General features: G+C 36.1%; 1 protein-coding gene across 1 annotated transcript in view; it reads left to right on the plus strand.

The window, feature by feature from the left end:
* Positions 1-218: 218 nt before the first annotated feature.
* Positions 219-25,419, plus strand: part of ZFYVE9 (zinc finger FYVE-type containing 9) — a 121,554-nt gene continuing 96,353 nt past the window's right edge. Inside the window, exons 1-2 of the mRNA XM_065882736.1 lie at positions 219-288; positions 3,794-5,895. Coding sequence (XP_065738808.1) covers positions 219-288; positions 3,794-5,895 — 2,172 coding nt within the window. The remainder of the gene's footprint in view (positions 289-3,793; positions 5,896-25,419) is intronic.

Raw genomic sequence — 25,419 nt, forward strand, 5'->3', positions numbered from 1 at the left:
CATTGTTGGTAGGGTGTATGTGTCTAGGAATTTATCCATTTATTCTAGATTGTCCAATTTATTAGCATGTAATTGTTCATCGTAGTCTTAAGATCCTTTGTATTTCTGTTTTACCAGTTGTAATGTCTATAAATAATATTTTAATAATTGAAAGTGTAATACAAATTTGATCTATTTTCTAGATTTAAACAAGTCTCTTGAGTGGTGTTTTCTCACCGATGGAGAATTACTTCCAAGCAGAAGCTTACAACCTGGACAAGGTGTTAGATGAATTTGAACAAAACGAAGGTGAGAATTTACTTGGTGACTCTGTTTGAATGTATTTATGATATAGAAAATGTGGGATTATAAGAGGATGCAGTACTTAAAAAAAAGAAAGGAAGGTCCAGTGCCTCAATAATGATAGTATTATATATTAATATTCAGAGGAAGAACTAATATTTTTGTTAGCACTGTGTGCCAGATACTATGCTAAATCATTCACATGGATTATATCATTTAATCTTTAAAATAATACCATGAAAGTAAATCTTACCTACATTTTACAGATGAAGATAGAGGCACAGAAAGGTTAAGCATCTTCCCCAAGTTAGTTTGTTCATAAGTGCAAGATTAGAATCCAATTTATGGTCAGGAAAAGCTTTAGAATGTGTGATTGTATTTCCAAAGTTATTGATTGACCAATAAAGCAAGATCCATTTTAAACCTAATTTTAAAAGATTTACATTTTTAAGTATCTACCAAATGGTTAATTAAATTATATATTCTCAAGGCCCAGTCTAAAAATGTCTGCTAAAGATTCACTTCATTTAGGGAATTTTCCTTAAATTCACCTTTCAGTATGACTAGAATATGTAAGCCATAATTAAATATCTGTCTTTCACTTTATCCTGCTTCCCTGGTGTTCTTGGTTTCTAACAGAAAATGGCATGTAACAAGTTTACAAAGTGATATATTTCCATCTAAAACCCATGATTTTAGTAGTAGTCTCCAAACCTTTTACTATATCTGGTGATTCAGGTTGTTCTTTGATAGCAGTTGGGAAGAGAGATTAGTTTTGATTTTGTTGTTTTGGGCCTATGCTAGAGCAAGCATTAAAAAGATATGTGCTCATGGGGCTAAGAAGGGAGAAGAAAGATACCTGGAATGGCCTGCTCTTACATTTTACCATTGATGACCCAAAGCTAACCCATGACCCTAGCCTAACTCCTGATTCATGTAAACGTGAAACTGAATCTTTTTGGATTTTATGGGATCTGGGTGGGCTTTATACATACCAAGGTGGAAGGTATGTTATCCTCTTAGTTTCAGTCATTTATACAAGTACTTTCTCAATCCCTTCTTTGGTTTGGCCCTATCACAGTTATTTGTCATCTACACAAATGCTACACCTAATCCTGTGAATACTATTCTTCTAGAATACCATTGACTCTCATTAATAAAATTATTTGTTCTTTACATCAGTCTCTTTGTGACTTCTGTAGATTCTAGTAGGGTATTTTGTATATAGTTGATTTGCAGTACATTTTTGTTGAGTCAGTAAAAATTGTCATTTTAGTTTGAAATACAGGATTTGCTTACCAAAATAACTCCTTTAGAAGGAGAATAATTTCAGAAGCCAGCTTGTTTGTAACTATGCTCTTCATTTGTTTTCAACTATTTTTTAAACATCTCAGTACCAGTTGCATTAAAACTACCACCTCTAGCCTGGTACCTTTCCAAATATATTTTTTTAAAAGTGTTTTCTCATTTCATGTTAATTTCCTCCTTTAAATGAAAAATGTACCACACACAAACTGTGATGACATTAGATAATTAACATTATACCCAGTTGGTGGTTAAATAATGAAAATTTTAATACATGATCATTTCTGTTTGAATATTATTAAATATTCTTATAAGAGGCAGTGTTTCTTTTTTATTTCTGTGAACCAGCTTGGAAATACGATTTCTTTTTTTAAAGGAAATACATGTTACCAAATCTCAAGTCTCTGCTAGCCCAAATTTGGTAAACTCAGGATTTAACATTTAACACTCAGAGCATATTAAGCCCATTCTTCACGCAATCTGATTTTTTATGGCCTTTACAATCTGACCTTTCTAGCTTCTTTTCACTACTTTCTTACACTAATTCTTTTTTCAACCCAAACTGATTTACTTAATTGCTTTCTCAGATTGTTGTGTTTGGGGCTTTACTTTTACTTGTTCCCCTCTTACGAATGCCCTGTTTTCCAAACTTTTTGTAAAATTGTCCTTGAAGCCCAGCCCATTTCCTCCTGCTTCCATGAATTTAAGCTTGCTGCCTCAGCCTGTAAAATACCTTTGTCCTCTCAATTTATTTTCTACTACTACATAATAGTTTTTGAATACTTATGCTATTCTGTACTGCTAGTTAGCGATTCATGTGTATTGTATCTATTTCTTATTTTTCCAACTAGATTATATACTTCTTGGAGCTATCATTTAATCTCATATTCCACCCAGTGCTTTTACAGTGGTAGATACTCACATAGCATATATATATGGTGCTACAATAAATATATGCTACATGAATATGCTACCTACTACATATCAGGTGCTGTGCAAAGCAAGGATTTACATTGATGGAAATAAGTGGTTTCTGCCTGAAAAAGTCAGGTAAATAAACCATTGCAATGCAGTGTAGTAAATGCTTTAATAGAGATATGAACAAGGTGCTAAGGGAGTATTAAAGATTTATGAGAGGAAAGCATGTCTGTATAACTTCAGGGCTGTGATTATCATATTTACTGTAGGAAAACAGGAAAAGCAATAAGTGCATAATTTCTTATTTCTCTAATTAGACACATAGCACAATAACTTGGGAAAATGCCATCATAGTTATGATCTATTAAAAAATAAACAGAAACATTAAATGAGATTATGCTTATTGGTAGAATATAAGAAGGTTGTTTTAATATGGCAAATGATCTTTCTGCCAAATTTCCTCAGATAATAGTGTAAATATGAACCTAAATAATAATGTATTGTGACATGGTTATAAGCAGAATTTCACATGCTGTAACAAACTTTTTAGTTTATTATTGTGGGCAAATTTCAAATATATACAAAGTAAATAGAATAGTGTAATAAACTCTAGTGTACCCATTACCCAACTTCAGCAGTGATTGACATGCTGCCATTTTTCATTTATATATCTTCATTTGCTCCTCCCTGCTTCATTGTTACTTTTGTTACTTTTTACAATTTTTTGAAGATAAAATTTATACATTGAAATGTGTAGATCTTAACTGTACAGTGTTGACCAAGAGATATATCCATGTAACCACATCTCAGTCATGATGTAGATTACAGAGCATGCCATCTCCACAGAAAATTTCTTTGTTTTCCTTCCCACTCAATTACTGTATCCTCATCACTGTTCTGATTTTTCTTCCACCTTAGATTAGCCCCCTACCCCATGTTGTGCTGGGCCAGTCCAAGGCCTTCCCCATTATTGCTCTCCCCTCCCCAGCCCCAAAGTACAGCCTGGGGGCCACTTTAATTATGCCAACTAGATTGAAGTAGAATTCTTTTGTTGTTTGGAATGTTCTGAGATATTACCATTTGGTGATGTATAACACAGGGAACAGCCTTAAATATATTTTCTTATCCTTAGCTAGAAATTAGAAACTTCATACCCTAGGAATATTCTGTTTTCACATATCCTAGGAATATTTTAATTTCAGGGCATATTTGCAAATGTAGTTGATTAACTTAGTCCTCGCCTTATCAGTGTTACCAGCAAACTTATTATAATTATTTATTTTTTCAGATGAAACCGTTTCTCCTATTTTATTGGATACAAGGTGGAATAAGATTCTAGATCCCCCTTCTCCCCAACTGTCATTTAACCCTGCGTTGGCCAGTGTGAATGAACCTACAGTTTCTGAGTCACAGCCACAGCTGAAAGTCTTCTCCCTGGCTCATTCAGCTCCTCTTAACACAGAGGGAGAGGACCACTGTGCTAATGGACAGGACTGTAGTCTGAATCCAGAGATCAACACAATGTGGATTGATGAAAATGCGGTTGCAGAAGACCAGTTAATTAAGAGGAACTGTAATCAAGATGATCAATGCGGTACTGTCGAAGTGGGAGAGAAGAAATGTGGAAACCTAGCTTGTCTGCCAGATGAGAAGAGCGTTCTTGTTGTAGCCGTCATGCATAACTGTGATAAAAGGACATTACAAAGCGATTTGCAGGATTGTAATAATTATAATAGTCAATCCCTCATGGATGCTTTTAGCTGTTCACTGGATAACGAAAACAGACAAACTGATCAATTTAGTTTAAGTGTAAATGGGTCCACTGAAAAAGATATGAACTCAGAGAAACAAATGGATCCATTGAGTAGACCAAATGCAGAGGGGGATTCTGTTAAATACATATGTACTACTTCATCTGATAATCTAGCCAGTGTCTGTACCCCTTCACAGTTACAGGATGATGAAAATATAGATAGAGACCCCACCATGTCTGTGATTACAAGTTTAACACCAGATTCAGTAATCTCATCCCAGGGAACAGATGAAGGTCCTGCTGTAAAGCAAGAGGACTCTACACCAGATGAGGTTCTCACTGGCAAAACCAGCTCTCCTAGGACAGATCTAGGGAGTCCAAACTCCTTTTCCCACTTGAGTGAGGGAATTTTGATGAAAAAAGAGCCAGCAGAGGAAAGAACAACTGAAGAATCCATCCAGTCTGGTTTACCTTTGCTTCTCAAAGCTGACATGCCTAATGGGTCTGGCAGGGATGATAACTGTGAACAGTTTTCAGATTGCCTTGTGCCTGGTGAAGTTAGAGCTGATGAAAATGAAGGCTGTAAACATGAAGAAATCCTTGGCACTACAGAACTTCTTAATATGACCGAGCATTTCTCTGAATCTCAGGAGATGATTAATTGGAAATTGACTAAACCAAACAAGATGAATGACAGCCAAGTAAATAAAGAAAATGAGAAGTTTCTGCACATGAATCAGCCTGAAGATACTTACGATGATAGTGGAGGAGAGTGTGATAGAATGGCAGAAGCAGGTCTAGATTTAAAACAAACTTGCGTGAATGAAAGTGAAGGATGCGATTTCTCCACTGTTATGGATACACCAGCAGCAAATTCACTATCTAATTGTTGTGATTCCTATGGAATGCAGAGCCCAGTTGTTTGTTTTGTTCCAAAGACTTTACCTTCCAAAGAAGATTCAGTAACAGAAGAAAAGGAAATAGAGGAGAGCAAGTCAGAATGCTACTCAAATATTTATGAGCAGAGAGGAAATGAAGCCACAGAAGGGAGTGGACTACTTTTAAACAGCACTGGTGACCTAATGAAGAAAAATTACTTACACAATTTCTGTAGCCAGGTTCCATCAGTGCTTGGGCAATCTTCACCCAAGATAGTAGCAAACCTGCAATCTATCAGTGTTCCTTTTGGTGGTGCAAGACCCAAGCAACCTTCTAATCTTAAACTTCAAATTCCAAAGCCATTATCAGACCATTTACAAAATGACCTTCCTGCAAACAGTGGAAATAATATTAAAAACAAAAATGATGTTCTTGGGAAAGCAAAATTAGGGGAAAACTCAGCAACCAATGTATGCAATGCCTCTTTGGGAAATATCTCTATTGCTGATACAAATGGGGAACATTTAGAAAGTTATGAGTCTGGGATATCCAGTAGACAGTGCATTGCATTACCTCCAGAAAGCCCAGATAATGATCTCAGAGCTGGTCAGTTTGGAATTTCTGCTAGAAAGCCATTTACCACTCTGGGTGAAGTGGCTCCAGTATGGGTACCAGATTCTCAGGCTCCAAATTGCATGAAATGTGAAGCCAGGTTTACGTTCACCAAAAGGAGGCATCATTGCAGAGCATGTGGGAAGGTAAGTTGTGTGTATCAGCTCAGGAATCTGGCATGTGCATTTTGTAATGCTCAATTAGAAATTAATAAAGGTGATATAAGGTGAACATACTTCTTGAGATGACATCATAAATAGTTTTTGAGCATGCAATTCTAGTAAATTTCCAAATGAAAAATGACCTTGCTGATTCTTAGAGTTTATATAATTTTTTTTTGTTGTGAAGATTTAAGCTGAATCAGTTTTCATGAATAGATGAGAACTGAGGAAGTGGTAACTTTGGTTACTGTATTGATACTTGGTTAATGGAATAGCTTGAAATAAGGAAGTTATTCTTTTGATTTAAGAAATGTTTGTGATTGACTTCATATTTTTTAATTCTTGAGTAATTGGATATTATACTTAGAATCCATCCCAGTTTTTGCTATAGGATTTTTACCATTGTACTAGACATTCTGGAACTTTCTGTACATATATACATATATTTTTGTCTTTCCCCCCCATATAACTTTGATACAAAAAAGAGTTGAAGGCTATAGATCCTTGTGACAAGGTTATAAGAATAGGTGATATTCCTTAGCTCTCCCTAAATTCTGTTAGCTAGTACCACATCAATATACTAGTCTGTTTTTTAAACAAGAACTGTAAACGAGGAGGAAATGGGATTTTGTATTTTTAAAAAGAATGTAAGGTTTGGTGTCAGGTCTGGATTTGAACTTCAGCTTTGTTACTTTTAACTATATAACTTTATTAAGCTTTATTTTTTAATAAAAAAAGAATCAAAAGATAATTTTCATCGGGCTGTTGTGAAGATTAAATGAAATTACATGTAATAGTAAGTACTCAGTAATTAGCCTCTACTTCCCTTCTTGCCTGATTTATTGGTCTGTCTGTATTAATTCGGTTGACTTCAACTTCAAGGATCAGAATATCTGGCCCTCAGTTACTTAGACAAAAGTAACATTTATTTCATATAACAAGAGGCCTGAAAATAGAGACTCTGTTATGTCTGGGTGTAGAGTCAGGATCACTGAAGTTCTCTTGGCCTTTCCTTCATGGTCTCAAGATAGTGGCACAGCTTTAAGCATCAAGTCCAACCTGACTACTTCCCAAATGCAGAGAAATTGGTTGGTGGCAAAAGAGCCTATTCCTCTTGCTGCCCTCTCATCAGGGTAGAAAGAATCCCCAGCAACTTCTTTCAATTTGTTAGCCAGTTCTAGACCACAGGTCCAATTTAAACCAATGACTGACAACAGGGAACAGGATTGCCAGGATTGGCTAAGATCAATCATGATTCATCCCCTGGGGCTGAGTCCAGTGTTGCCTCAACAAAAGTGGGATTCTCTTAATAAGGAAAAGGGGGAGAATGGTTCCTGGGTGGGCATTCAAAAAGGGCTACTATAGGGTCCTAGAACAAAAGAACCAAATGATGGGGAGCAGAAAGTAGTTAAAGCTGAAACTGGGCTGTTAGTCTCTGATTATTAAAATTTGGAGAAAATAATGTGTCTAATTCCTAAATATTTCACAGTCTGAAGTAAACCTATGGTCAGTAGCCTGAACAGTTTTCTTTTAGGAGATTAGAGTCATCGTGTTTTCGTTGTTCTATGTTTTGCTTACTGTGTATAACACTTTCAGAAATTTTTGCTTGTTTTTTTAAAATTTCCTTCCTATTTATTTATTTAGGCTGTGTCAGGTCTTAGTTGTGGCACACGGGATCTTTCGTTGTGGCGGGTGGGCTCTTTGTTGCGGCATGCGGGCTTCTCTCTAGTTGTGGCATGTGGGCTTCAGAGCACGCAGGCTCAGTAGTTGCAGCACGTGGGCTCCAGAGTGCACAGGCTCTCTAGTTGTGGTGTGCGGGCTCTCTCATTGTGGTGCATGGGCTCCAGAGTGTGCAGGCTCAGTAGTTGTGGCATGGGGGCTCTCTAGTTGTGGTGCACGGGCTTAGTTGCCCCACGGCATGTGGGATCTTAGTTCCCCAACCAGGGATCGAACCTGCATCCTCTGCATTGGAAGGCGGCTTAATCACTGGACCACCAGGGAAATCCCAAAATTTTGCTTAAGCAAATAATAAAAATGCTTTTGTTCCAGACCAGCATATACAGATGTAATGACTAAATAGGTAACTTAGGTGGATTCAGAAAGAAAATGGGGCAAAATGCACATAAGCTGAAAAATTACATGGAATTTTTGCTGAGTGGAATTTGCAGAATTTATAAATTTATGGCTTCATATGGATTATGGATTCATATTCCATCTTTTTTTCTTTTTCCATCTCCATTTTCCTCAGGGATGTTCTAGGATTGTTGAGGTAATGTCTGTAAAAATCCTTGAGCTCCTCAGAAGAAAGGGGCTTATAAACTTAGCTATAGTTTCTCTAGATAGTAAATTAATCAAATTATACTTGGAATTTAGCTAGAAAAATACCTCAAGCAATGTGATTTTGTAAAATAATGTTTACTGTTGAAAAAAGAAATTTAGTTTGTTCCATTCTAATATATCTACTATCCAGTTATTTCCAACAATTTCTTTATTTAATATCTATAGCTAATAAATTCTCTTTACTGTAACAAGCATATATTAAGCATCTAATATATGAAAGGTTCTGGGCTAGGTACTGGAGATTCAGGTATACATAAATTGGAATGTATGACCTCATAGAGTTTATAATCAGAGGCACTGATTTCAGTGTGTGGGAGAGGAGTGTCTGGATTTCCTGTAGTTTTTCAAAAATGCTAAAAAAAATCATTGTGAACTATTGATCTGAGTAGACAAACAGACCATCCCACAACAATTTATAATACAGTGTATTAAGAGCCAGTTATGTATGCTTTATATTCATTCCATTACTGTCTTGTAGAATACCCATTACTATCTTGTAGAATGGGTGGTTAATTTTTTACTATTTGACAGATCAAGAATTAGAGGCTCAGAGAGGTCAAGGAATATGCCCAAGGTCACACAGCTTGAAAGTACTAGAGCCACCTTTAAAGCTAGGACTCTTTCCTTCAGACATACTGCTTCTCCTAGCATCTCTCCTCATTCATAATAGCAGTATGAACAAAATGCTTTAGGAATGTTGAGAAATGAGAGCTTAATTTTTCCCAGGATGGCAGAAGGAGTCAGGAAAATCATGATACAAAAAGTGACTATTTGGGACTTCCCTGGCAGTCCAGTGGTTAAGACTCTGCACTTCCACTGCAGGGGGCGCAGGTTCCATCCCTGGTCAGGGAACTAAGATCCCGCATGTCGTGTGGTGCGGCCAAAAAAAAAAAAAAAATAAGTGACTGTTTGGAGGAGGAGATATAAGAAAGTGGATATAATTTATGGATCACAGTTCTAAAGTATGTGAGGAAAATGGGATCACAGCAGAGCACAGGTGGAGAATTAGCAGTAGGGAAAGGGAAATCATCTTACGGGAGAATGGGCCATGATAAAAATTGAATATAGACTATAACTATAACTATAATATAGAATATAACTCCTTGAATATAGAAGGAGTTAATAGAAAATTGTGGGAAATTATTTAGCAAAGCATAGGGCCTATATCCAGTTCTTGATGAGTAGTAGATATTATACTTGTTACAACATTCATTTATCTTGGTATAATGTCATTAAGAAGAATATAAAATAATTATGTTGAATTTATGAAAGTGTTAAAATACTGCAGTTTATTTCTTTATTGTTGTAATGGACATCAGGACATCTGGATTCTATTCTTGTCTTCATTGTTAATTGGAAAACTATGTCATACTCTAAAATGCTCAGCAAATGTGAGTTTTATTTTATGATTTCACACATTATTAATTTAGATAATTGTTCCATATAGCAGCATAATCTCTACTTCGGCTGTATGATAGGTGATAAATTACAGAATAGAAAGAGTACAGAGGGGAGTTCCCTGGTGATCCAGTGGTTAGTGCTCAGCCCTTTCACTGCCGTGGCCCCAGGTTCAATTCCTGTTCAGGGAACTAAGATCCTGCAAGCCGCGTGGCGCGGCCAGAGGAAAAGAAAAAGGTACAGGGAACTCCCTTCCAGAAAGGTGCCCTCTAAGTTCAGATGATCACTGTTATTATATATCCATAATAATTTCCTATAGAAATCACTGAATCTAGCAGAATATGGTTATTCATTCTCTGTCAAGTTCCATTTGCCCTGAATATTTTGACCCTTTTTTATTTGATTATTTGACTTCAAAGGCCTAAGAAAAGCTTTTGAGTTTAAGAGTACAGGAAAGAGTTTTTTGAAAGTGGAGAAGAATTTTTAAAGGAAAAGATTTTTATTTTTTATTGGTCATTCACAAGGCTTTATCACACTTTATCCATTATTGCCACTTATGTGGCAGGTTGTTACTTACGAGATGCTAGCTGGTTAATGACCCTCTTCTATCTACTGAAGTAGACATAAGAATAGCCTTTAAAGTAAAAGTTCTTGAACTGATACTTACAACATAGAAACTTTGCTTAGGATGGTGTGAAAGATGAGAGTAACATTTTTTTTAACACTTCCACTTTATGCTAGGCTTATCTGGTCTAACAACACAATTCTCTGAGATACAGTTACAGGGGAGAAAAATGTGCCTCAGAAAGGTTAGGTAACTTGCCTAAATTCTCAGAGCTTATAAATGAGAGTGCATGGATTTTAACACAAATTTATCTGACTCCAAAGCTCTTTGCTCTTTTACTACACTGGACATAGCAACAAAATTTATCTGTATTTGGATTGCTTACTAGAAATATAAGTCATGGTCTTTGGGTGAACATCAGTTTTGGACAGTGGTAAAGGATTGGGAATTTGAAAGGAAGACAAAATGCTCAGTGATTGGTGCTATCAGTTGATGGGGGAATCTAGCAAAGGTAGCAGGATTTTAGGTTTTACTTCACCTATCAGGTCTTGAACTACAAATTAGGAAAAGAACTGACCTCCACCAAGGCCTGGAATAAGGAGAGATTTAGTGACAGTAATATATACCACTCCAGTTTACTTACTATTTTTCCACATTAACTGACTTTAAAAGTAGAATTCAAAATAGATGAGTTTTTTTACTGTGTTTGAATAGACGGTGATATGAATAGACAGGACAGAGAAGAGAACTGTAGGACAGGTAGTATGAAAAGAACACTGAAATGGGTATGAAACAGCTCTGGGCTTCTGTTTCCTCTGCTGTAAAAGGACGGGATTGCATAGACTTTATCTTTGTTTCCTTGCAGCTCTGAACGTCTGTGTTTAAATAAGGAAGAAAAGGAAATGGAAAGGTTTGTGCTAGCCACTGATTTATCTCTGTAAAGTTATTGTTAAACGTACTTGATTAACGAAGGTCACTTTGTGGGAAGAATATGCCATTAAACATTTTGAAATGTGCTGTGCTGAAAGTATGTTTTCTGGAAATCATCTCAGTTCGACTGGGATGCTGCGTATCACAGTACCACTTAAGTGGGCTACACTGGGGGTTTTATTTTGCAGTTACTCTTTCCCTTTTGATTCATTTCCAATAGTACCAATCCTTTTAGCCACACATGATCTTCATCCCATTAGTTTAAAACAGCTTGATGACATGTATAATGTCAAAATGACATATTGAAAACTGATCTAGATTAATTTTTAATATAGTTCTAGAAAGCCATCTTCCTCTACACACTGGGGATTATAGGTATTTAACATATAATGAACATTTATAAATGTAATTATAAAATGTTATATTTTATATAAATTTATATTTATATAACAAAGGTTTATATAATTTATATAATATTATATATGTTTATGTATAAAATGGCAAACTACAGTCAGTATTTTACTCTGTGCTTTTCATTTGAATTACTGTTCCATAGTAGTCAGGAGTAATTTTGTCTATAAAAGAACTATATATTTAATAATATTTTGATATTTATGTCATTATAGTATATTTTTAGTTTAAGTGAAAAATACTTTAAAGAATTAAAATATCATGTTAAAAATAACTGTTGAAATTGAAAATAAAACACACATTTTTAGATGGGATGAAGAGACCTGGTACTATTTTTATTTTAAACAAAGTAATATTTATATCTTGAAAGATGGCAGTCTTCTACCTACTTTTACATATCCCTAGTCCCTAGTCCAGCTCCCTGGACATACCTACTTTAAGAAATTAATAGTCTTTTTTTGAAAGTTAAAGTATAGTTGATTGGGCTTCCCTGGTGGCGCAGTGGTTGAGAGTCTGCCTGCTAATGCAGGGGACATGGGTTCGAGCCCTGGTCTGAGAAGATCCCACATGCCGTGGAGCAACTAGGCCCGTGAGCCACAACTACTGAGCCTGCGCGTCTGGAGCCTGTGCCCTGCAGCAAGAGAGGCCGCGATAGTGAGAGGCCCACGCACCGCGATGAAGAGTGGACCCTGCTTGCCATAACTAGAGAAAGCCCTCGCACAGAAACGAAGACCCAACACAGCAAAATAAATAAATTAATTAATAAACTCCTACCCCCAACATCAAAAAAATAAAAAGTGTAGTTGATTTACAGTATTATGTTAGTTTCAGATGTATAAAATAGTGATTCAGTATTTTTACAGATTATACTCTGGCTTTTTTGGCTGCACTGCATGGCTTGTAGGATCTTAGTTCCCTGACCAGGGATTGAACCCATGCCCTTGGCAGTGAAAGCGCAGATTCCTAACAACCGCTGGACCACCAGGGAATTCCCTATATTCCATTTAAAGTTATTATAAATAACGGCTGTATTTCCCTGTACTGTATAATACATCCTTATAGCTTATTTATTTTATGCATAGTAGTTTGTACTTCTTAATCCTCTACTCCTGTCTTGCCCCTCCCCTCTTCCCTCTCCCCAGTGGTAACCACTAGTTTGTTCTCTATATCTGTGAGTCTGTTTCTGTTTTGTCATATTAATTCGTTTCATTTTTTAGATTCCACATAAGAGTGATAACATTGAGTTTTGTCTTTCTGTGTCTGACTCTTTTCACTAAACATAATACTCTCTAGGTCCATCCATGTTGTTGTAAATGGCAGAACTTCATTCGTTTTAATGGCTGAGTAATATTCCAGTGTGTGTGTGTGTGTGTGTGTGTGTGTGTGTACGCACTACATATTCTTATTCCATTCATCTGTTGATGGACACTTAGGTTGTTTCCATATCTTGGCTCTTGTAAATAATGCCATGATGAACATAGATGTCTATATCTTTTTCAAGTACTGTTTTCATATTCTTTGGATAAATAACCAGAAGTGGGATAGCTGGATCATATGTTAGTTATATTCTTAATTTTTTGAGGAATCTCCATACTGTTTTCCATAGTGGCTGCACCAATTTACATTCTCACTAATAGTGTACAAGGGCTCCCTTTTCTCCAAATCCTTGCTGACATTGTTATTTGTAGACTTTTTGATGATAGCCATTCTGACAGGTGTGAGGTGATATCACATTACGGTCTTGATTTGCATTTTCCTGATGGATTAGTGATGTTGAGCATCTTTTCATGTGCCTGTTAGCCATCTGTGTGTCTCCCTTGGAAAAATGTTCATGTGTTCTGCCCATTTTTAAATTGGGTTGTATTTTTTTTATATTGAATTGTTTGAGCTCTTTATATATTTTGGATATTAACCCCTTACTGGTCATATCATTTGCAAATGTTTTCTCCCATATTGTAAGTTGTCTTTTTGTTTTGTTAATGGTTTCCTTTGCTGTAGAAAAGCTTTTCAGTTTAATTAGTTGCCATTTGTATATTTTTGATTTTGTTTCCTTTGGCTTAGAAGACAGATCTAAAAAACTATTGCTGTGATTTGTGTCAAAGAATGTTCTCTATGTTTTCTTGGAGTTTTATAGTTTCCAGTCTAACATTTAGGTCTTTAATCCATTTTAAGTTTATTTTTGTAGGTGGTATGAAAAAAATGTTCTAATTTTATTCTGTAAAATAAATGTAGCTGTCCAGTTATCCCAGCACCACTTATTAAAGAGACTGTCTTTTCTCCATTGTATATTCTTGCCTCCTTTGTCATAGATTAATTGACCATGAGTGCATGGCTTTATTTCTGGGCTCTCTGTTTTGTTCCATTGATCTGTATATGTCTTTTTGTGCCACTACTGTGCTATTTTGATGACTGTAGCTTTGTAGTATAGTCTGAAGTCAAGGAGTGTGCTAACCCCAGCTTTCTTTTTTTCAAGATTGCCCAGGCAACTCAGGGTCTTTTGTGGTTCCATATTAGTTTTAGGATTATTTGTTCTAGTTTTGTGAAAAATGTCATGGGTATTTTGATAGGGATGGCATTAAATCTGTAGATTGCTTTGGTAGTACAGATTTTAACAATATTACTTCTTCTAATCCATGAACATGGGATATCTTTCCGTTTCTTTGTATCATCTTCAGTTTCCTTCATCCGTGTGCTATGGTTTTTAGTCTTTCACCTCCTTGGTTAAGTTAATCCTAGGTATTTTATTCTTTTTGATGCAATTTTAAACGAGATTATTTTCTTGCTTTCTCTTTCTGGTGGTTCATTATTAGTTTATAGAAAAGCAACAGATTTCTGTGTATTAACCTTGTATATTGCAACTTTACTGAATTCACTTATTCTAATAGTTTTTCAGAGAAGACTTTAGGGTTTTTCTATATGTAGTGTCATGTCATCTGCGAATAATGACAGTTTTACTTCTTCCTTTCCAATTTGGATACCTTTTATTTCTTTTTCTTGTATGATTGCTCTGGCTAGGACATCCAATACTATGTTAGATAGAAGTGATTGAGAGTGGGTATCCTCTGTCTTGTTCCTGATTTTAGAAAAAAAAGCTTCCAGCTTTTCACCATTGAATATGGTGTTAGCTATGGGTTTGTCATAAATGGTCTTTATTATGTTAAGATACGTTCCCTCTATACCAACTTTGATGAGAGTTTTTTCTTTTTTTAATCATGAATGGCTGTTGAATTTTGTCAAATGCTTTTTCTCCATCTATTGAGATGATCATGTGATTTTATCTTTTTGTTAATGTGGTGTATCACATTGATTGATTTGCAGATATTGAACCATCTTTCATCCCTGGAATAAATCCCACTTGGTCATGCTGTATGATCCTTTTTATATAATTGTTCAATTCTGTTTTCTAATATTTTGTTGAGGATTTTTGCATCTATATTCATCAGAGATATTGGCCTGTAATTTTCTTCTTTTTGTAGTGTTTTTGTCTGGCTTTGGTATCAGGGTAATGGTGGCTTCGTAGAATAAATTTGAAAGTGTTCCCTGCTCTTCAATTTTTTTAGAATAGTTTGTTTGTGTCTTTCATTTTCTTTTTTTTGGCCACTCCACGTGGCTTGTGGGATCTTAGTTCCCCAACCAGGAATTGAACCCATGACCCGTTCGATGGACCACCAGGGAATTCCCTAGAGTAATTTGAGAAATAGTTAGCTCTTTTTATATGTTTGGTAGAATTCTCCTGTGAAGCTGTCTGGTCCTGGACTTTTGTTTGCTGGGAGTTTTTTGGGTTTTTTTTAATCAAAAATTCAATTTCACTACTAGTGATTGGTCTGTTCACATTGTCTCTTTCTTCCTGATTCATTCTTGGAAGGTTATATGTTTCTGGAAGTTTGTCCATTTTTTCTAGGTTGTCCAATTTATTGGCATATGACTGTTCATAATATTCTCATGATTTTTTGTATCTCTGTGGCATCAGTTGTTATTTGTCCTCTTTCATTTCTTATTTTGTTTATTTGGGTCCTTTCTCTTATTTTCTTGATAAGTGGTACTATTGGTTTATCAATTTGGTTTATCTTTTTTAGAAAAACAGCTCTTGGTTTCATTGGTCTTTTCTGTTTTTTGTTTTTTCTTTTTAATTTCTATTTTCTTTAAATCCACTTTGGTCTTTATTATTTTCTGTTTTCTACTGACCCTGGGCTTTGTTCTTCTTTTTCTAATTCCTTTAGTTGGTAGTTTAGGTTTCTATTTGAGAGTTTTCTCTTTTTTTGAGGTAGGCCTGTATCGCTATGAACTTGCCTCCTTTAACTGCTTTTGCTGCATCCCATAGATATTTGGAAAGTTGTGTTTCCATTTTCATTTGCCTCAAGGTATTTTCTGATTTTCTCTTTGATTTCTTCATTGACCCATTGGTTTTTTAGGAACATCTTGTTTAGTCTCCACGTGTTTGTGTTTTCCCCATTTTTTTTCCTGTAGCTGATTTCTAGTTTCATACCATTATGGTTGGAAAAATGATTGATATCATTTCTATCTTCTTAAATTTGTTGAGACTTGTTTTGTGGCCTAGCATATGATCTATCCTGGAGAACGTTCCATGTGCACTTGAAAAGAATGTGTATTCGGTTTTTTTTAGATGGAATGTCCTGTAGATATCTATTAAGTCCAAGTGGTCTAATGTGTCATTTAAGACTACTGTTTCCTTATTGAATTGACTATTTTTACAGCAGAAAAATTGAACAGAACGTATATATACCCCCACCCCCCCAGTCGACCCCATTATTAACATCTTGCACTAGTGTGGTACATTATTGAAATTGATGAACCAATATTGATACATTGTTATTAACAAAAGTTTTATAAAAGAAATACATGCTATAGTTTTTGTTAGAGTTTACTCTTTGTGTTGTACAGTTCTATGGGTTTGATAAATGCATATTATCTATCCTATTACAGTATCATATAGAATAGTTATACTACCCTAAAAGTCCCTTGTCCCCCACTTATGTATTTCTCCCTTATTTTCTCTGAACCGTGGAAGCTACTGATCTTTTCACTGGCTCTGTAGTTTTGGCTTTTCCAGAATGTCTTATAGTTAGTATCATACATTATGTTGGCTTTCAGACTGGCATCTTTGACTTAGAAATATACATTTAAGATTCTTTTTTGTGTGTGTGCGGTACGCAGGTCTCTCACTGCTGTGGCCTCTCCTGTTGCGGAGCACAGGCTCAGCGGCCATGGCTCACGGGCCCAGCCACTCCGCGGCATGTAGGATCTTCCTGGACTGGGGCACAAACCCGTGTCCCCTGCATCGGCAGGCGGACTCTCAACCACTGTGCCACCAGGGAAGGGCCCCTTTTTTTTTTTTTCAAAGAAGTCCCATTTTATTCCTGAGAGCATACAAATCCCCTTCCTCATAAGGAAAAGTGCTTTCCCTTTCTCTTGGGTGATAGATACACCTCTTCCACAGTTCCCAGCATTCTCTTCTACCGGTACTTTCCACGTCAATTAAATCATTTGTGGAGATAGCTGATGCGTTTGTTCAGGTTGTGCAGGTCATCAGTGAACATCCAATTTCCAACCATTCTCTTCTTTCGGATACAACGCTGCAATTCATTCCCCTTCCAGCCTCGAAGCCATATGGGGCCCTTGATCAGTTCTTTGGGGTGCTTTTCAAAGTTTCCCAGGATCCCGATGTCATATACCCCGAATGTGGCTCTCTTCTCATTCCAACGGTCAGCCACTTTGCGGGGTGGGAGGGTGACCCTCACATGGAACAGTCTGGGAACACCTCCTGTCCTGGGGGTGACGGAGTGGGTCACGGTCCCAGGGGCACGGCCACTACCCAACTACAAATGCTGCATCTCCAGCAGGCACCGTCAGGGCCTCCTCTCCACCAACGGTGAAAAAGGAGGACCCTGTGGGGAAGATTCTTCCCTGTCTTTTTAAAAAATTGAGTATAATTTACATATAACATTATATTAGTTTCAGGTATATGACATAATGATTCGATATTTGTATATATTTTATATACTGTGAAATGATCACCACAAGTCCAGTTATCATCTGTACCATACATAGTTACAAAATTTTCTTATGATGAGAACTTTTAAGATTTACCCTCTTAGCAACTTTCAAATATGCAATACAGTATTATTAACTATAGTTAGGATGGCATGCACTACACCCTATGACTTATATATTTTATAACTGCAAGTTTGTGTCTTTTGAGCACCTTCATCTGTTTCACATACATCCTCACCCCACCTCTGGCAACTACCACCAATTGTTCTCTGATTCAGTGAGCTCATTATTTGTTGTTGTTTTGTTTTGATTTGGTAGTTTTTAGGTTCCACATATAAGTGAGCTTGTCTGGTATTTGTCTTTCTCTGTCTTACTTATTTTCACTAATGTAATGCCCTCAAGTTGCATCCATGTTGTTGCAGATGTCAAGATTTTATTCTTTTTTGTGGCTAAGAGTCCATTGTGTGTGTGTGTGTGTGTGTGTGTGTGTGTGTGTACACATACATACATAAATACATACCAGAATTTCTTTATCCATTTATCTATTGATGGACACCTAGGTTGTTTCCATATATTGGCTATTGTAAATAATGCTGCAGTGAACATGATTGTGTAGGTATCTATTTGAGTTAGCAATTTTGTTTTCTTTGTATAAATACCTAGAAGTGGAATTTCTGGGTCATATGGTAGTTCTATTTTTATTTTTTTTGAGCAACCTCTATACTGTTTTCTGTAGTGTCTGCATCAATTTTCATTCCCACCAACAGTGTGCAAGGGTTCTCTTTATTACATCCTTGCCAACATTTGTTATTTGTTGCCTTTTTGATAATAACCACTGTGACCGGTATGAGTTGATAACTCATTGTGGTTTTGATTTGCATTTCCCTGGTGATTACTGACATTGAGCACCTTTTCACATACCTGTTGGACATTAATATATCTTCTTGGAGAAATGTCTATTCATGTCTTCTGCCCATTTTTAGATTAGATTGTTTTCTTCCTATTGAGCTGTATAAATTCTTTGTACATTTTGGTTATTAACCCCTTATCAGATATATGACTTTCAAATATTTTCTCCCTTTCCATATGTTGCCTTTTTGTTGACGGCTTTTACTGTGTAGAAGGTTTGTAGTTTGATGTACTCCCACTTGTTTATTTTTGCTTTTTTAGGTCATTGCTGAAACCAGTGTCAAGGAGCCTCCATGTCTTTTTGTGACGTGATACCTCATTTTTTAAAATTGCTGAATTGTGTCCTATTGTATGAGTATACCACAAGTTTGTTTATTCATTCAGCTGTTGAAAGACATCTTGGTTAATTTCTGTTTTAGGCAATTATAAGTAAAGCTGTTATAAATATTCGTGTGCAGGTTTTTGAGTGGATGTAAGTTTTTACTTTGTGTAAATATGTAGGAGTATGATTACTGGAGAGTATGGTAAGCCTGTGTTTCTCTTTGTAAGAAACTGCCAAACAGTCTGCCAGAGTGGCTGTACCACTTTTGCATTCCCATCAGCAATGAATGAGAATTCTTGCTGTTCTACATCCTCAGCAGAATTTGGTCTTGTCAGGTTTGGACTTTAGACATTTTATTTAATTAATTTATTTATTTGGCCATGCCATGTGGCTTGTGGGATGTTAGTTCCCCTACCAGGGATTGAACCTCTGCCCTCAGCAGTGAGAGCAAGGAGTCCTAACCACTGGGCCACCAGGGAATTCCCAGATTTTAGACATTTTAATAGGGGTAGTTTCTCATTTTTAAAAAAATATTTATTTATTTATTTATTTATTTGGTGGCCCTGGGTCTTAGTTGCGGCATGCAGGATCTTCAGGTGCAGCATGTGAACTCTTAGTTGTGCCACGTGGAATCTAGTTCCCTGACCAGGGATTGAACCTGGGCCCCCTGTATTGGGAGCATGAGTCTTAGCCACTTGGACCACCTGGGAAGTCCCCTCTCATTTTTGTTTTAATTTACACCTCCCTAATGACATATGATAATGAACATCTTTTCATATGCTTATTTGCCATCTGTGTGTCTTCTTTGGTGAAGTGTCTATTCAGATCTTTTGCCCATCTTTTAATTGGGTTGTTTGTTTTCTTATTGTTGAATTTTAAAAGTTCTTTTTTATATTTTGATTCAAGTTCTTTATCAGGTATTTGTTTTGCAGATACTTTCATTTTCTTAGACATATCCACTTTAAATTCTTTCACAAATATCTATGAGTATTAAACTATACACTTATAATGTATTTCAGTGGAATTATTTAGCTGTTTCTTGATTATCAATTCTAGAAATGATCTAGTGAATTTTCAATTTTTCTGTTTATGTATTTTCATGTTTATTATTTTGAGTCTAAAGCTCCAAAAGGGTAAGGATCTTATCTGCCTCGATTGCTACTGTATCCACAGCTTTAGCACATATAGATGTTTACTGAATATTAGTTGGATAAATGAAGAAATGAATACTATCTCTTAATGCAGCAGAACATCTTTTTATACAACACCTTGAGACTTTGGATGATGGCATCAAATACAGAATATAAGGGATATAAGGACTTTGGAAAATATTTTAAGTTAGTCATGTATGTTTTTCCTACTAAAGATAGATTCAAACCAAAACAAGCTTATTTTCCTAATTGTCTATTTACTTACCTATTGATGAGAAACAATAGATGTGAGAGTAAGAAACAGATGCTTTAAATAGAATATTGCATGGTAATTTAGTTTCCCTCATACTCTGCCTGAAAACCTGTTTGTCCTGTCTTATCATTGATATTATGAGTTTAACCATTCTGGCATGGTAAAACAGGATCAACATTTTGGATTAATCTTGAGTTCTAATGAAACTAGAAAATATTTTCCATTCACACCCTTCAAAAGGCTGTGTTGGCTAAAAGTCAATCTCATCCATGTCATAACACTTATCATACAGTATTGTCTTTGTCTTTCTCCCCCGTTTGTATGTAAGAATCTTGTGATTATGATTTCTCTTTGTATCCCCAGCATCTAGTGTAGTGCTCAATAAATGTTTGTTAATGAACAAATATATGAATCCCAGATCATTAATGTTTTCAACAAACACTGAGTGCTTGTTATTTGTCTGTCACTGTGCTGGGTGCTGAGTTTATACTAATGACATTATGATCCCTACCCTCACGTAAAGATTAGTGGAAATAACCAAAAGCAAACAAACAGAATTACAAATTGTGATAAGGGATATGAAAGAAATTAACAAGGAGGGATAATATTAAAAACGGAGAAGGGGAGGAAGGTCTGGAAAGTCTTCTGAGAAATGACAAAATTTTAGGTGATACATGAAATTTGAGGAGTCAGCCATTCAAAGAACAGAGAGAAGAATGCTTCGGGAAGAGTAAACATCATGGACACAGTCTCTGAGGTAGGAAAGCACCTATTCACGAAACTGAAAGGAATACAGTGTGGTTAAAGTATAGCAAGTAAGAGAGGTCACATAAAAAGAGGTTGGAGAGGAGATCAGGGAATAGATCATGTTGGCCTTTGCAGCTCATGTAGGGAGTGCAGAGAGAAGCCATGGGAATGGATGAGCTCACCTAGGGAAGAGTGTACAGAGGAAAGAGAAAGGGCCCAGGGCTGAGCCACTGAGGTCAAGTGGAGAAGGAGGACCCAGTACAAGTGACTGAGAAGGAGTGGCCAGAGAGACAGGCAGAAAACCAAGAAAATGTGTTGTCTCGGAAGTCAAAAGAAGAATGTAGTTTGTCAAAGGATAGGGATTATCACCTATGCCAAATGCTGATCAGGGTCAATAATTTGTGGACAGGAAAGGGCCCACTGGACTTGACTACATCAGGGTCATTGATAAAAGCAATCTTGGTTGAGCTGTGCATACAGAAGCCAGAATGGGTTGAAAATGGAATAAGAAGAGAGGAGATTGAGATGTCCTTTTCAGGTTTTACTAAGGGAGAACAGAAGAAATTGGGGCAGTTATTCAATGAAGATGGTTATTATGGGTGAATTTTTTTTAAGGATGGGAGAAACTACTGTATTTATATAAAATCATGAATGATCCTCTAGGCAAGTTGTTTTAGGAGAAAAGGGGATTGATCAAAGGAAGAGAAAAGTTTTTGAGAAGGTCAAAGGGATGGGATCTATTCATCTGTTGAGGGTTAGGTTTTCAACAAGGGGAAGAAAGGTGGGGAAAGACAGAGGTAGATTTTTGTATTTAGTGGTGAGAGCATTAAGAAATTTCTATATCCTTGGCTCATACTTCATATAGGAAATATAAACATTGAGAGAAGGTGAAATAGGGATAGGTGATGAAGGTTTCAGAAAAGAGAATTAGTTATGTTGGAGTGGGAAAGTAAAGCCTAGTAGAAAATGGAAATTTTCATAGCCCTGTAAGACTTTGTATCAAACTTTCAGCCAGTTTATACTAGTCCAGTCCTGACTTCATGGGATAGGGTCAGTATTTTTCTTTGGAGACATTTTGAGCTTGTTACATTATCTTAGCAATACAAGCACTTTTGAATGGAGAAACAAGTAAAGTCCTATAGGGCCAATCTGTGTTGCCATCTGTTCATCCATTTCCGTTTATTTGTTTACTCATTGATTCATTCAGTGAGAATTATTTATTGCTTAGTGTTCTGGTTTTAACCAAAGAGATGCAAAAGAAGGTAGAAAGATGGCCACTCTATTAAAACATACTGTTCACGTTTCTATAGATGACAAATCTTAAGTATATGAAATAAGTAACAAAACAATTACAAAGCTGCAGATGCTTTGCAGTTGGAAGCAGACAGATGGTGATGGTGGTGCTAGTGGCGGCAAGGAGAATGAGATAGGTGATATTCATTGAGTGTTTATCATGTGCTAGCCACTTTTCTAAAAGCTGCTCATCTTACCCTATTTAATATATGTAACTCCTTATGAGGTAGGTAGTGTTATAATCCACATTTGACAATAGGTCTAAAACGATTAACTTGTTCAGAAATCACACAGCCAATAACTAGAGTTAGGAATCAAACTCAGATTCTTTGACTTCCAGAGTCCACACTCCAAAGCAATATGCAATGGTTTTAGGAACAAACAGAATAAGAGAGTGATGAAATTGAGGTCTGTAGTGCTAGGGCCGCTTCTCTAGCAACACCGGGACTATGAGCACAGAGTTCCTGGGCAGACAGCTAAAAGAGAATCAGAAGGGAGCTAACATTTATTTAGTACATACTCTGTAATTTGTTTATTATCTAGTTTACTCTTTCTAGTAAGCCTTTGTAAAAGGTGATATTATCCTTATTTTACAGTTGAAGAAACTGAGATACTATGAACCAACCAAGGTTTTTTTGGCTGTATAACTCATGCTTTTTCCCCATAGGTGTAGTGGAGAGGATAAAAATTAAAAACTCGTTAGGTTTTATGGTGATTTTTATGTTATTTTCTTAGCATTTCTGAGAGGAACATCTGTATTTATACCATGTTTTCAAAGCAAATTTTATACTTCATTCAAAAAGAAGGGTGAAAAATATCTGATTTGTATTTTATTAGATGGCAATTTGTTATTTTAAATGAAGTTATATGTTAAATTAGTTGCAATTTACTTTTGAATAACTGGCATTACAGTAAGTTTTGTTTAGCATTTGGGAATTTTGGTGGTGAATACAGAATAACCTTTATAAGAGCCTGAATTACAAGGTCTTTATAAGACCCTTAATTACATTAAGATAATCTGTTGGCTTATAACTTCAGAGATCAATTTTCTCAAGGTTTTTCTGTCCTCTGGTGTTAAAACATAGCCACTGGCTATACTCCTTGGGAAGCAGAGAGGTAGTAATTTCTCAGACTGAAAGTGGGTCGAATTGTGGTGTTAAGAGCATTGTAATGAGCAGAAGAGATCAATATTTCTAAACAAACCTAGGTTCAGAATACTTCACAGCCATTTATTAGCTTCTTCATGATCTTGGGCACAAGGCACTTTCATCATCTGTAAAATAAAGGTGAAAACACTTAAGTTGCACAATTACATATAATAAAGATCTGTTGAATGAATGAATTATGAATATTAGAAGTAATAAATATGTTACCTACCACTGTATATAGTGTGTTATCCCTAAATGATAACTTATTATTTTAATTATATCTTTATGGAAAGTTGACTGTGTTTCTGTATAAAGTATTGGTTTTTGTTATTGAGTGGTAGAGTTCATTATATATTCTGGATATCAGATTCCTATCAGAGATCTTGATTTGCAAATATTTTCTCCCATTCCTTGAGTTGCTTTTTCACTCTGTCAGTAACGCCCTTTGATGCACCAAAGTTTTAAATCTTTTTTTTTTTTTTGCGGTATGTGGGCCTCTCACTGTTGTGGCCTCTCCCGCTGCGGAGCACAGGCTCCGGACGCGCAGGCTCAGCGGCCATGGCTCACGGGCCCAGCCACTCCGCGGCATGCGGGATCTTCCCGGACTGGGGCACGAATCTGCATCCCCTGCATCGGCAGGCGGACTCTCAACCACTGCGCCACCGGGGAAGCCCCAAAGTTTTAAATCTTGATGAAGTTCAACTTACCTGTTTTTTCTTTTGTTGTCTGTGCTTTTCGTGTCACATCTAAGAAAGCACTGGCAGATCAAATGTCATGAAGCATTTTCCCTATGTTTTTTCTAAGAGTTTTATAGCTTTAGCACTTATATTTAGGTGTTTGATCCACTTCAGTTAATTTTTGTATATGGTGTAAGGTAAGAGTCTAGTTTCATTCTTTTATTCTTTTGAATGTGGATATCTAGTTTTCCCAACACCATTTTTTTTTTTTTTTAATTTGGTCGCACTGGGTCTTAGTTGCAACAGGTAGGCTCCTTAGTTGTGGCATGCGAACTCTTAGTTGCAACATGGATGTGAGATCTAGTTCCCTGACCAGGGATCGAACCCGGCCCCCCTACATTCGGAGTGCAGAGTCTTAATCACCGCACCACCAGGGAAGACCCTCAACACCATTTGTTGAAAAGACTTTTTTTGCCATTGAATTGTCTTGGCACCCATGTCAAAAATCATTTGACTATCTATACATGTGAGAGTTTATTTCTGTGTTCTCTGTTTTATTCTCTTCTTTGTGTCATTATTTATACTACTATCACACTGTTTTGATTACTGTAGCTTTGTAGTAAATTTTTTTTTTGTAGTAAATTTTGAAACCATCAAATATGAATCTTCCAACTTTGTTCTTAGTCAAGATTATTTTGGCTGTTTGGGATCCCTTGAGATTCCTTATGAATGAATTTAAGGATGGATTTTTCTGTTTCTGAAAGAAAGTCTTTGGGGCTTTGATAGGGATCGCAGTGGATCTGAAGATCACTTTGGGTAATATTGACATCTTAACAATGCTAAGTTTTCTGATCCACAGACATGGCATTTCTTCTTGAAATTTTTTTTGTCAGTCTTCTGTTGTCTTCAGTGTACAAGTCTGTCATTTTCTGAGTTAATTTAATTCCTAAGTATTTTATTCTTCTTGATGCTATTGTAAATGGAATTGTCTTCTTTCATTTTTTGGCTTGTTCATTTTTTTTTTTTAACTTTTTTTTTTTTTTTTTTTTGGCTGCACCGCATGACATGTGAGATCTTAGTTCCCCCACCAGGGATCAAACCCACACCCACTGCAGTGGAAGCACGGAGTCTTAACCACTGGACCACCAGGGAAGTCCTTGTTCATTATTATTAAAAATTTTTTTATTGACGTATACTTAATTTACAATATTACATTAATTTTAGGTGTATAGCATAATGAATCAGTATTTTTACAGATTATACTCCATTAAAAGTTATTATAAGGTAGTGGCTATGATTCCCTGTGCTATGGAATATATCCTTATTACTTATCTAATTTATACATAGTAGTTT

This window comes from Phocoena phocoena, chromosome 1, assembly GCF_963924675.1.
Source record: "Phocoena phocoena chromosome 1, mPhoPho1.1, whole genome shotgun sequence".
NCBI classification, from domain to species: Eukaryota; Metazoa; Chordata; class Mammalia; order Artiodactyla; family Phocoenidae; genus Phocoena; species Phocoena phocoena.